Source organism: Protopterus annectens, chromosome 7.part0, assembly GCF_019279795.1.
Source record: "Protopterus annectens isolate FY-2018-M chromosome 7.part0, PAN1.0, whole genome shotgun sequence".
Taxonomy (NCBI): domain Eukaryota; kingdom Metazoa; phylum Chordata; order Ceratodontiformes; family Protopteridae; genus Protopterus; species Protopterus annectens.
This window is the reverse complement of record NC_056739.1, coordinates 1,465,663,081-1,465,677,708: the sequence shown is the minus strand read 5'-3', so window position 1 is coordinate 1,465,677,708 and position 14,628 is coordinate 1,465,663,081. Positions and strand designations below refer to the sequence as shown.

Genomic DNA, 14,628 nt, shown 5'->3' with positions numbered 1-14,628 from the left:
GCAACAGATATAGGTGGCTTAGTGACACTCATAGATCATAAATTAAATACTTTGAAAACTGATATTAATTAGTAAAAATCAAAAATATTAAATTTAAAAATGTGTACAGTGGATATAAAAAGTGTACACACCCCTGTTAAAATGTAAGTTTTTTGTGATGTAAAAAAAAACGAGACCACAATAAATCATTTCAGACCTTTTCTCACCTTTAATGTAGCCTATAACCTGTACAATTCAATTGAAAAACAAACAGATCTGTTAGGGGAAAAATATAAAAAATAAAAAAAACGTTCAATAAGCTGGATGCATAAGTGTGCTTACCCTTAAAGTAATACTTTGTTGAAGCACCTTTTGATTTATTTACATCATTCAGTCTTCTTGGGTAGGAGTCTATCAGCATGGCACATCTTGACTTGGCAATATTGGCCCACTCTTCCTTGCAAAAGCACTCCAAATCTGTGAGATTGAGAGGGCATCTCTTGTGCACAGCCCTCTTCAGGTCACCCCACAGATTTTCTATTGGATTTTGGTCCGGGCTCAGGCTGGGCCATTCCAAAACTTTAATTTTCTTCTGGTGAAGCCATTCTTTTGTTGCTTTGGATGTATGCTTGGGGTCATTGTTGTGTTGAAAGGTGATATTCCTCTTCATCTTTCCTGAAGGTTTTGGGCAAAAAGTGACAGGTATTTGGAACTGTTCATAATGCCCTCCACCTTGACTAAAGTCCCAGTTCCAGCTGAAGAAAAGCAACCTCAAAGCATGATACTGCCACCACCATGCTTCAATGTGGGGATGGTGTTCTTCTGGTGATGCAAAGTGTTGTTTTTGCACCAAACATACCTTCTGGAATTGTGGCCACAAAGGTCAACCCTGGTCTCATCAGACCGTAACACATTTTCCCACTTGCTTTTGGGAGACTTGATGTATTATTTTGCAAATTTTATCCAGGCATGGATGTTTTTCTGTGTAAGAAAAGGTTTCCATCTTGCAACCCTACCCCATAGTCCAGACATATGGAGAATACGGGAGAATGTTGTCACATGTAGTACACACAAGCAATACTTACCAGAAATTCCTGCAGCTCCTTCAGTGTTGCTGTAGGTCTGTTGGCAGCCTCCCTGACCAGTTTTCATCTGGTCTTTTCATCAATTTTGGAGGGATATCCAGTTCTTTACAACATCACTGTTGTCCCATATTTTCTCCACTTTTTGACGACAGTCTTCACTGTGTTCCATGATATATCCAATGTTGTGGAAAAATGTTTATACCCTTCTCCTGACTGATATCTTTCAACAATGAGATCCCTTTGATAATTTGTAAGCTCCCTGCAAACCATGGCTTTTGCTTTAGCAGGCAACAGAGTAAATGTCAGGAAAATCCTACCAGGACAGCTGAACTTTATTTGGGGTTAAGCAATCTCTTTAATTGATGGTAGGTGTGTACGCAACAAGACTGAACGCTGCAATTAAATCAAAAGGTACTTGAACAAAGTATTAGTTTAAGGGTGTGCACACTTATGCAACCAGCTTATTGTACTTTTTGTATTTTTTATATTTCCCTCCCTAATAGATTTGTTTTTCATTTGACTTGAACAGGTTATAGGTCCCATTAAAGGTGGAAAAGTTTTAAAATGATTTATTGTGGTCTCAATTTTTTATATCACAAAAATCTGACATTTTAACAGGGGTGTGTAAACTTTTTATATCCATTGTATATATAAATGTATATGATAAAATGATGCACTGAAGCTTAATTATAAAATCATTAGTAAGACAATAAGAACATTTGTAAAATCAAAGCTCGGCAGCAAGCATTTTTAGAATACTTAAATGAAACATTTCATTAAAACCTGGGGAGGGGACCACCACTCATGTTTACTTGCCACATAAGATCTCTGTAGTCTAAGTTCCCTTCCCCCTCTTAGATTACATAGTACCTTGTCCACTACTGTAATCAAAACCTCTTTAAAATCAATTAATGGAATGTTTAAACAGTGCCTTAATATTTTTTTTAAATATCATTGTAGTATCCATATATCCTTTTCTAGTGTTCTTTCTGTATTGACCACAAAAGAGAGATTTGGGGCAGACTGCTAAATATTGTATTTAGTGCACTAATACTCATCTGATCATCTATTACTTTATATACAATTTATTTTCCTTCAAGTATATGTTTACATTGTCGACAGTGACCAAACTAGTAGGTTCCTTTATTTTCCATTGATTTTGTCTCATCAGATGTCCAGTGGTAAAATGCAGATATGAATTTCAAAGAAAAGGTTTTCTACAAATGCGAGACGTGAATGTTTTCTTCTATATTCTTGCCAACAGTAACACATAAATGAGTAAATATATAAAATTCAAAAATGTAGATGCAGTTTTTCTATATTCAAAAACTAGATTTTTTTTTGTTCTAGGTTCTCCTTAATATTTAAGTCGCATAAATACAAATCATAGTTGATGACTGATAAACGTGTCCAATTAACTAAAATGTGAAAATATGCTCCAATTGTTAACCGCAGCATTTTTAATTACTGCACTATCTTTTTGTAACTTAAAATAATTGCTCTTTCATAACATACTTTATCAGGTGTGGATGTATTACGTTTTCCTTCCCCTAATGGTGAAACATCCAGAGCCCCATTCCATAACTTAATTTCTTATTTCATTCAATAAGGTTGCAGTGCAACTACTGCAATAAAAATTGGGTTTTGACCTAAAAAAGTTTGTACTCTGATACAGTTCTACCTAGTCACACCATCTGGCCATTTACTAGATTATTTTTGTCTCATCAGGTGTCCACTGGTAAAATGCAAACATGAATTTGCAGATATAGACTTCAAAGAGCGAGTTTTCTAAAAATGCCATATGTAAAAATGTTTTGTCCCATATTCTTGCAAACAGTACCATCTAAATGAGGAAAAATATGTAAAATTCAAAAATGTACATACAATTTTTCTATATTCAAAAAAAATCTAATAACTTCTCTAGTGTGCCATTCCACACAAATTTCATCTAAGAATCTCGCCTGTAAACTCAATTACCAAACCTAGACCTGAATACAAAATAAAAGTTATATACTCACTATAGCTTTGTAGCTGTGTTGTCCATTTTCATTCTTCCTCAATGAATGGGTTTGGATCAGAGCCTTAAATAATGCCCTAGCAAATCATGTTATGGATACTGACAAAACACATATTTAAATTATTTGTTATTCAACTACTGAATGCTGGTGCACGAGGGGGCGATATAGAAACAAGAGTTGAAGCAATGGAACAGAAATGGATACGGTTATTGGATGATGAAAAATTTCCAGGGTTAAATGGTGCTTTTTATGAAACCTTTTCTGAAACTCAGAAGGCTTAAACATTAATTACTAGATAGTAGTATTTTTTATTTATATGTATATGTACTTTTGTAAGTTGTGTATATATTTAAATTAACTATGTGTTTTACTTTAAATGCATTTATTAATTGATTAATTGGAACAAATTGGTTTTACTTATTCTTATTTAAACATCTGATGCATTCTAAAGTTTTAGTCTGATGAAGCGACAGTGTACGTCTGCGAAAGTGCTTACTCTTTTTTTATTTTATTAAAGCTAAGTCCTGTGTACATTGGGAGTATTTTTTCTTTATAGTTTTCTCTTTGTTGCTCCCAATCTTACCCTCAAATTATTTCTACTTGTTGCCTTTCTGTATTTTTATTTAACAAGAGGGACACATGACTGAGAAAATGGACTTAGCTGTGAATCTGCCTTCTGAAGAAATTGGTAATGAACGTTTAACTTAGAGTACTTGATCTATGTGAAAATCCCTTGTTGGATTTTACAGTGTATTTCTGGGGCTCAGATCAACAGAGAATTGAAGAGAAACCAACCTGAATTTATGAAATGTTAGAGACCTGGAGAATAAAAGGCATTAATATAAAAGGCTGCAGTGGCTGCGCCTACACCTCCAAGCCTCTTTATAACATAAGGTTATTCCAAGGGGACTGTGTATCCTAAATAAGCCAAGTTATGGGGACCAATACTCAGAACGGTTATGCAGATGGCAGGAACTTAACCTACAGTTCAGTGCTGGCTACATGAAGCTGCTAATTAACTTATTTACTCCTATAGAACGTGATTTAAAGAATGAGATTATACGTCTTGAAAAGGATCTCTAATCGTTTTTCACCCGATTTAACAGGTGATAAGTTAGAACACTTGCAAGAAAATATCCTTTCCTATGATAAAAGGCTTCAAACCACCTAAGTAAAAAAACTGCAGAGAGATCTATAAGATTTCCGCAGTCATCACGTTTTTTCCTGGCCGAGAGAACAACCAGGAAGTAATGCTACAGAAACAGCTGATGATATACGTCATTTTTCAAACAGTGGGTCTAGATTAGGAGATGTAGTGAAGACTACATATTCGTCAACGGTTGCTAACCAGAGTTACTGGAACCACAGACACTGAACAATGTTGATCAAAAGACACTTGTGCAAAGTGATATTGCTAATACAACGTATTTGCCAACTGCCAATTTTGTCCAGTCTACTGAGTTACCGGCACAGAATAGTGCAGAGCACACTACATTTGTGGAATTAAATCCTAGTACTTCTTGTATCGCTGCAACAACAGTTGCTCAGAACAATACTTCAAATGACTTTTTTTTTGAGAGAGAATAGAAAGGGTAGACTTTTTGCTCATGAATCCATTACCAATCAAAAACAGGTCAAGGAGCACCACGGAAAAGGGCGGATTCGAGAGGATGAACAGTCTGGAAAAACATACACCGACAATGAAGAGACGCCGTTTCTAAATGAAGGTTTGTTTTTTAACCTATCTTCTTTCACTTTAACTAATGAACAAATTCAGCTCTTGAATAAAGGCTTGTCCTTTATTCCCGCTAGAAGGGCTGAACATGCTGAATTACTAAAAGATTTACGTTTATTGGGAAGAAATCTCTCTCTAAAATGTACTTTTAACAACAATGAAAATACTGATAATGTTTCTTCTTTTAAAAGACCTAGTACTTTTATGCCCATCATTAATCCAACTGTACAAACATTCATTGAAGTATGTGAAAACAAATTTAGGTCTTTGTTTGATAAGGGCACTAGACCTTTTTGTAACATGTCTCAGAGTGACTTTAATGCCCTAAATGCATTAAAAAAACTATATTCTATTGATATAAAACCTGCAGATAAAGGTAATGGTATTATCTTGGATAGAGAAATCTATATTAATCAAATGAAGTTATTGTTGCAGGATACTGGTACCTATAGTTGTATATCTAAACGTATTGTTAATGGGATGATGGAGAAAGTTTCCTTTCTTGTGTTTGATTTTTTAATGACAGGTATAATAGATGAGAACTTATTCAAATATTTTAATACACCACATCTGGTCATTCACAAAATATACAGACTACCTAAAATACAGAAGAATAGGGTTCCCCCACCTATGAGACCTATTGTCTCTGGTGGTGGTTGGTGCACTGAAGCTCTATCTATATATGTTGAAGAGAAGTTGCATCTTTTTTAGAAGAATGTCATACTATTCTCAGAGAGACAAAGTTTCCTGGAACGACTTTACAATAGAATTCAGACAATGGATAGTGAATATATGTTTGTGACTTTGGATATAGAGTCACTTTTTACATCTATTCCCAATGACTGGGGCATTGAGATGGTCAGGGATTTTCTCAACGGGCAGAGATGCCTTACAAATGATGATGCAACACTTATATGTGGTCTTCTGGAGGTCATTCTTGAAAACAATGTTTTTCTTTTTGAAGGAGACTATTTTTTACAAAAGGTTGGCGTGGCTATGGGTACAGCCTGTGCCAATAGCTACGCCAACTTAACTAAGACCCAATGGAAACAACCATCCTAGTTCCAAGTAACCATCTAAGTGACCATCTTGCATGGTAAGTCCGTTTTGTAGACGATGTCTTTATGCTTTGGAAAGGTAATACTATGGAACTTGAGGAATTGATTACCTTTATGAATAGGAGTACTAATTTTCTTAAATTCAGCTATAAATGTTCTATAAATTAAATAGATTTTTTAGATGTGCTCCTTACTAAATCTGATCTGAATCAAATCCACAGTAGTATATATAAAAAAAAAAAACAAGAAAGAATTGCATTATTGCATAGAAATAGTATGCATCCTAGGCATATAGCTCGTAATGTGCTCAAAGGACAAGTCTACAGGGTACTTAGACTGCATAATTATAATTCAGAGGTACATGATGCATTGGCTAAGCTTAAACAAGATTTTTTTGCAGAGGGGTTATTCTGAAAAAGAAAGGACACTACCATATCTGAAGCATGGAGATCTAGGAATGATAGATGTAGACCATATTTTAAAGATACAGTTATAAATGAATGCACTGTTCAAAGGACAGATACACATATAAACAATCATCCCAGGGTTATTTTTCAGTTTTCTAGTGACATCAATGAATATTGTGATGTCATTAAAAGAAAATGACATTCTACATACTAACCCTGATTTGAGAAATAAAATCGACAATATGCCTTCTTTTTCCTTTAGAAATATGTCCCTCAAACAGCATCTGTGTAATAAAGATGGTTATCATGCAAGGTGAATATACGAGTCTACTCGACTGGGAACCTTCCCTTGCAGAAATTGCTCAGCCTGTTACTATATCCATTCTAGTTGTGTATATACACACCCTTCTAGAAAATTTACCATCAATGTTAAACATTATGCAGATTGTTGTACGTCTAATATAGTCTATTTTGCTTTTTTTCAGGTATGTCATGTTTTTTATGTAGGCAAAACAAATCTATTACTAAAAGATAGAATATTAGAACACAATAGAGATATTCGTAATCCGAAATTAAATAATGCCCTAGCAAATCATGTTATGGCTACTGACAAAACACATATATTTAAATTCTTTGTTATTCAACTACTGAATGCTGGTGCACAAGGGGGCGATATAGAAACAAGAGTTGAAGCAATGGAACAGGAATGGATACGGTTATTGGATGATAAAAAATTTCCAGGGTTAAATGGTGCTTTTTCTGTGAAACCTTTTCTGAAACTCAGAAGGCTTAAACATTAATTACTAGATAGTATTTTTTATTTATATGTATATGTACTTTTGTAAGTTGTGTATATTTTAAATTAACTACGTGTTTTACTTGAAATGCATTTATTAATTGATTAATTGGAACAAATTGGTTTTACTTATTCTTATTTAAACATTTGATGCATTCTAAAGTTTTGGTCTGATGAAACGACAGTGTATGCCTGCGAAAGCGCTTACTCTTTTTTTTTTATTTTATTAAAGCTAAGTCCTGTATACATTGGGAGTATTTTTGCTTTATAGTTTTTTCTTTGTTGCTCGCAATCTTACCCTCTAGTTATTTTTACTTGTTGCCTTCAATCTGACACTGACACTTTCTATAGATTCTAGGATCTGACTCTCCATTTCCTCTGTTACCCATAATGCCCCTGACCACTGCTACCTCAGATTGAGTTTTCTGCTATTATACAATATCACAACAAAGTATCTCAGTACTGTATGACAGAAAAGTGATAGCTGAAAGATCAGCAGCTCAAAAAGGAACTATGGCTCCTAAAAATTCCATTAGGTTTCTTCAAAAGACGTAGGCAGGGGGAAGGGGGGCAGGTGAGGAAGTATTAAAATAGAAAACACATGTGCATAGTTATGGTGAGTACATAACTTTTATATCATTTCCATTCATTTCTTAATGAATGGGACAGAGTCCTCAGCTACGGTAACCCTGAGGGACCCTCACAGAAGCATGTTCAGAAGAACTGCAGAACCGAATGCAGCTCTGTTTCTGGAGATGTCCAATTTGTAATGAGCAATAAAAGTATGAGCATTAGACCATTTAGCAGCTGCACAAATGTCATCAGTAAGCCAGCTGATGTGGCTATTGACCTACTTAAGTGGGCTTTTGGCTGTCTTGGCAAGGTTAGGGCTCCCTAGGAATAAACATAGGAGATACAATTTGTTATCCATTTAGTAAGTGTAGTTTTGGAGACAGGTTTTCCCATCTTATTGCTAGAAAAGGAGAGAAAACTGATTGGATTCCTTAGTCCTGTATAGGTAAAAGTGAAGCTGCCTATATACATTTAAGAAATGAAGGGTACATTCTCCTTTATTGTCAAATTTGAGAAAGAAAACTGGTACATTGATCACATGATTGCTATTTATTTCAGAGGCAACCTTTGGTAGAAAGAAGGATTAGCGCATACAGTAACCAACTTTGTGAAAAATCAAATACTGTGGTTTGAAGGGTGTGCTTGGAATTCAGAAACTCATCTTGAAGTTATGGCACTAGAAAGACAGTTTTCCAGGATAGTAACGCAAGGTCTACTTTAGCTGAAGGTTCAAAAGGTGAATGCACCAAATTCTGTAATACAAACATCAGGTCCCCACAGTGGAGTGGGGTTCCTAATTGGGGGTCTAAATAAAAAGGTACCTTTAAGAAAGGCCTTGCATAACTTAGATGAAGCCAAGGGAGAAGCATTGCCTGATGTGGTGGTTGGAGATGGCTGCAAACTGAACTTTGATGGTAGAGAAACTTGCCCCCATTTTGAAAGATGGGGGCAAATAAATCTAAAGCAGCATGGAATGGAGCAGTGAAAGGATACAACTCTCTCTAAGCCCAAAAAGAAAACCCTTTCCATTTACTCATAAATCTTCCTAGTCAAAGGTTTGAGTGAAAAAAATAATTTGGTGAACTGGAGAGGAAAGCCTGGAATGTCGATCCATCACTGGAATTGTTGAAACCATGCAGTTAACTTGAGGCCTGCAATGTCTGGATGAAACATCCCTGATGGGTATGATAAGAGGTCTGACTGGAATCCAGTGTCCATGGAGGACATACTAGGTGAGACCTTAGGAAGAGAAACAACACTTGCCAAGGCCAGAAGGGGGCAATGAGCATTACTTTGCTCTTCAACTAGAGTGCTTTCTGAAGAAACCTGGAGATTAGGAGCAAGGGAAGGCAAGCATAAAGTAGACCGGTGGGCCAAACAGGGACTAGCGCATTTCTCTGTGGATATCCCAGAGGGTGAATTATGGCAAAAAAAAATACATTTGATTTTGAGGGGGAGAGGTGAATAGATTGCAGCACCATTGATCCCATTTGTGGAAAATCGTATTTGCCAATGATTGATTGGGAGACCACACTTGAGGTATCAGGATGGTCCTGGTGAGCTTGTCCTCCAAGATGTTGGAGTTCCTTGGCATGTACATCATTACAAGAATGGGGCGGGAGGAGATAGCCCACTGCCAAACACTCATTGCTTCTCAGGAAAAGGGGTAAGATCTGGTTCCCCCCTACTTGTTGATGTATCAGACTACTGACATGTTGTCCATCTGAAAAACAATAGTTACTAGCGGAACACAGCTTTCAAGGGCCAGCAATGCTAGAAGAACCGCTCTCATATCCAGAACATTTGTATGCAAATTGGTCTCTTCTGGGAACCACCTGCACTGAATGGTCCATCCCAAGTAATGACACCTCTACACCCCAAATGTGAGGCATCAGTGGTCGTGGCATTTGGGGAAGGAAGAATAAATGGATGCCCTTGACAAGCCTCTTCAGACTGTACCCACCACAGCAGAGATTTTCTGCAAACCTGAGATAATTTTATCAAATGTCATAAGAGATGTTGACGAAAAGCCCATTGCACTGCTAGAGTTTAGTGAGGAAATCTCATATGAAGACAAGCAGTGGGTATTAAAGTTACTGCAGCAGACATCAACCCTAGGGCTTTGAGTACCACTTTTGCTGGAGAAGGATAAGAAAGAACCTGTCTGATTGAACTCTTATGACAGAAGAGACAACTGACTGCATCTAGATGAGCCCCTGTAAACTCCAAGATTTGAATGGGTTGAAGTTGTGACTTATAGTAATTCACAGAGTGCAAGATAAGTTGGAGCAAGTAATCCCTGGCTCTTTCCAGAAGATGCCTGATCAGTGCAGTAAGGAACCAGTCATCTAAGTAAGGAAACACTGAATCTGAGCAGTCTTAGATAAACTGCTACTACTACCATCCATTCTGGTGAACACCCTGGGGGCTGTGGTGAGACTGAAGGGCAAAGCACTGAAATGGGTAATGACTGGCTCCCAGCCAGAAGTGTATGCATCTTTGAATGCACCTGTTCATTTTGATAAGATAAGTATGTGTCTTGAAGATCGGTACAGCACATCCAGACATCCTTCTGCAGGAGAGGCAGAATGGACTGAAACGTGACTATCCAGAATTTGGAATTCTTTACAAACTGATTCAGATAACTGATATTCACAAAATGGGTCTTAGGTCCCCTGTTTTCTTTGGCAATAAAAAGAATCGAGTAAATTCAGGATGATCTTTGGTCTGGAGAACAAATCTTGGATGACTTTTTTGTCCAGCAGCTTTTGAATCTCTAGAGCTACAAAGTCTCTGAATGGGTGAACATTGGGGAGACATTTTCTTTTGGGCAACTTGTAAAAAGGGAATGAAATATCCTCTGGATATGATCCTTTGCACCCAAGAATATTTTGTGATGGCTATCCAGGTTTTTAGGTGCCAGGGCAAGAGCCCAACTACCTCTAGAGAGGGACAGTTGGGCAACTTTCAGGAGCATTGAAAAGCTCTGTCAGAGGAGGAATCTCGATACCCTTAATTCTGCAGACCTCCTCTGCTGTGGGAGTGGCATCTTCCATTCTAGCTAGTTCCACCTCTGCCTCTGGGGGAAATCTCCACGTCATTCTTGGAAAGGATGGTCTATGGGGTAGAAGAGAGGATTCTCACTGCAGATGTTATCTTTCCATCTTGCTAACTGCAGAAAAGTGTCTCTAATGTTTGCCCAGACAAAGAAGATTCATCAAAAGAAGTGCTGATGAATGGTGCCTTGAACAGCTCCTCAAAAATTGCACAACCGCATCCAGGGATTTCTGCTAATGGATATGCCTGAACCAACCACCCTTGAGGAACCTTCAGCTGCATGTGAGACTACCCTCATGAATTCATTTGTAATGGATTGCAGGGTAGCCAGTCATAAGGAGAAAGACATTAGTTATTCTAAAATATGGACCCAGGGGTACAGTTATAGAGTTCCTTAACCAAGTCTCTGTCTAACAGTGAAATGTGCTAGGTCACTGAAGCATACACTTCCTTCCCAAACCTGTCCAATACCCTAAACTCCCTATTATCAGCCAGTACCCTTTTTGTTGGCTGCCGCAACAGCCATGGAATCTATCAGGATTCCCTTTGTCCAGTGGTCTGCCTGTCTGAGGGGGTGCTCAAAATTTTGTCTGGGCATTTGATCGGTTTCATGGAGTACAGTTTCCTCCATGTTCTTCAGGAGACTAGGTCTATAAGCTCATGCATGGGGGGTGGGGGTGGTAACCCAAGATGTAGATGGTCCAGACCCGAAGGCTTCCAAGAACACTCTGCCACTTATTCCTCCTGGGAAGGAGTTTGGGAAAATCAGCCACCTTTCTGGCAAAGGATCTCCAAATGAGACATCCTCAGGTGGAGATCTAGAGGATCTCTCCCCTTATTCAAAATTAGTGTCATGTGTGAGGGATTCCGGAAAGGAATGCAAGTGACTCCTCTTGCATGACATCTTCCAAGGAACCTCTAAAGGTGGGGTGTTCTGGAGAGGTGTCAGAAGCTCATATGGCTGGTTGTCCCTGAGGTGGAGGATGAGTAGACACAGGATCCAAAGAGGGCGCAGGGACTTGATCCGAAGGCTCAAGAGTTGAAACTGCTTGGGGTGAGAAAACCCTCTTCACCTTAAAGGTGGAAGGGCCAGCAGAAGCAGAGGACTCTCAATACACATGATCCAAGGCCTTCTCTGACTCTACACTCTGAGGGAGAAGTCACAGCAACGCTGTCCAACTCCGAAAATTTCAGAGTTGAAGTCAACCTTTTAGATCAGACACCGACGCTTTGGCTCCGAGAATTGACAGGCTCCAAGGGGGGTAAAAAGTCCATCAGTTCAAGGAAGTCAACGGAGGGGAAGATAAAAACTTTCTGATGCAACGGTTCAACTCAGATCAGCAGACACAAACTGCAGGTTGGATAGGACAAGACATAACAGGCCGGAAAGAAGGTTTAAGGCTCATGGATCTGATAAGAGACAGAAGACAGCAAGACCCCATCTGGATGTGCTCTGAGGAATTTTCTCATCATCCTAGCCACCTCTGCCTTGGACAGACTTCAGGAGGACCTAAAGGAAGAAGTGGAATGTTGGCTGGAAGACTTTTTAGGGATCTCCTAAAAGAAAGGAGACTTCAACCACAGGGATACCAGCTCTGTGGAAAATCTTGGACTATGGAGCTGAGGAGACTTGGCAATGGTAGATGTCAGACCCAAAGACATTGGATCCTACCTCTCTGAATTTTTCTTAGGTGGCTCAGAACGAAGCATTTACTTGGGAGATGGTGCAGAGGGGTATTGTCGGTGCTCCCTAGGCTCCTTGAATTTATGAGAGGGGGTTTGAGCCCCTGATGTTGAAGTTCCAGATGAAGCAGCACAAGCTGGAAGGAGGACTTTTATAACAAGCTTGTTCCTCCTATCACTAATGGCCCTAGTATTAAACGTGGCATAAATGGAGCAGGTGATGTCAAAGTGTGCCAGGCCTAGACAGACGCACTTCCCTGTGGGCATCAGTTTGGGATCTTATGCTTACAGGAAGTGCACTTTTTAAATCCAGTAGGCTTTTCAGCCATACTGTAAGACAACACAGGCAGAAAGCCTACAAAGGAGAAAAAGAAAAGTTGATTTCTTTTTATTAACAGTTGTAACAACCAGAAAAAATTTATACCAGCAAAAGTGAGGTAAAAGGGAAACCAAGGTTACCAACAACAGTAATGAAGATTACCAAAAAAAAAAATTTAATTTGGTAGCAAGAAAAGTTTAGAAAAGAGGTAAGGGTGATGCTGTTAATAACAAGGAAATAAGATTTAGACACACAAAATAAATTTTTAAACTCACTAAACCCACAAGAGTTCAAGAGATCGAAATCCTGACCAAACCAAACAGTGACAAAGATCTGAATTAACTCAGTGGTCAGGAGCATTATGGGTAAGGGAGGAGCTTGAGAGTCAGATCCTAGAATCTAGAAAAAGTAGCATTGTCAGATCTGAGCATTGGATCCGAACCCATTCATTGAGGAACAAATTAAATTACATCAGATCTTGTGTTTCCAAAACCATGAAACAAGGTTAGCACACAAGGGAGTACAGCCCCCCCATCTCTGGGATAACATTTATGTTTTCTTCAGTAAGTACAACTATATGCAGTCATCACTGTGGTAGCCCATAATGCCCTCCGCCCATCAGTGGCTTGGTGAACTTAAAACCTGCCCAGAAGTGTGACACCTCCCAGCTTCTGAGGAATACTGGCAGTGAATGCTGGCAGCTAAAACCCTCCCTAAGGATGGGGCCCACCCATCCTTCCTGCAAGCATAATCAAGTTCATAAGCTGCCAGAGTCGAGGCTTTATACCGCTACATTATCAGCACTGACCAAGAGTAGCTCTAATGTTTTGTATACTACAATACTTGTATAATAATGTACACATTCAGAGGAACCTGGGGACTATTATCATAACAGCAAATTGCACAAATTGCGAATGCTCATAATATCAAACATGCCAGACCTCCAAGTGCTTTCTCTGAGAATGCGGTACAGTGAATAATGGGATATCTGCCCTTTCCTCACTGCAGTGCAATATCGGAGTTGGAATATATATTTAGCAGGGGGGGGCACAGCCCCCCTCCCCCACAATAAGAAGTCCGAGGTCCGGTATGTTCGATATTATGAGCATTCGCAATTTGTGCGATTTGCTCATATGATATAGACCCAGTACCTGCACAAGTTTTACTTGCACTTCAGTCACATAACTGTGAAGTCCTCACCTGTATAATGTGAAAAGCATCCACTTGTTTTAAAAAGCATCTCTATTATTCCTCAACAGTATTTTCTCAAAAAATTAGATAAAGCAGTTGTGTATGCCATCTCATTTATGACTATTCACTTTTGTACACTAACAGGAAAATAAGAGATCAGTAACTTGGAATATAAAGAGATCAGTAACTTACCAGCTCTTTGGGCCTCATGTTGTATAGGATCCTCTCTGCATTCTCGCTATCATGTCTGCTTTCCATTATTGCCAGAAGTAATTTTGAAGCATTATTCTGTTGATGCATATCAAAGTTAGTAATTATACAGTTCAGCAGAAATCATTCATGAATTTACTATTATGATCTTCATGAAGCAGTCTGACCGATGTGAACATAAAACAGCAGCTGCATAGAGTTTAACCAGCTTATCTTAAAATACTTCTGCTCCAAAGTATACCTCTCCACCTCTGATCAATAAAAATCATAGAGAAGGGTCAGCAAAGATATGCAGTAAGAGTTTCCAGACAACACAACAAAGTTCTAACTAATCTTTGCATAGACTTAGCGTCACTCCAATTATGTGAGCAGGCCAAACCAACCTTGAGTATAATGAAGAAAATCACTAACTGTAGGAAGGGAAAAGCAGAGTAAATCTGTTAATAAAGAACTCTGTTCAAATCATAATAAGAGGTGTGTTCAATCTTTACTCAAAGGATATTTTTAAATACTTCAT

General features: G+C 38.4%; 1 protein-coding gene across 1 annotated transcript in view; it reads right to left on the bottom strand.

Annotated features, from left to right (window-relative positions):
• The window catches only part of ITPR1 (inositol 1,4,5-trisphosphate receptor type 1), a 2,510,606-nt gene that overhangs the window by 492,923 nt on the left and 2,003,055 nt on the right, over positions 1-14,628 (bottom strand). Inside the window, exon 44 of the mRNA XM_044076407.1 lies at positions 14,094-14,189. Within this exon, the coding sequence (XP_043932342.1) occupies positions 14,094-14,189 (96 nt within the window). The remainder of the gene's footprint in view (positions 1-14,093; positions 14,190-14,628) is intronic.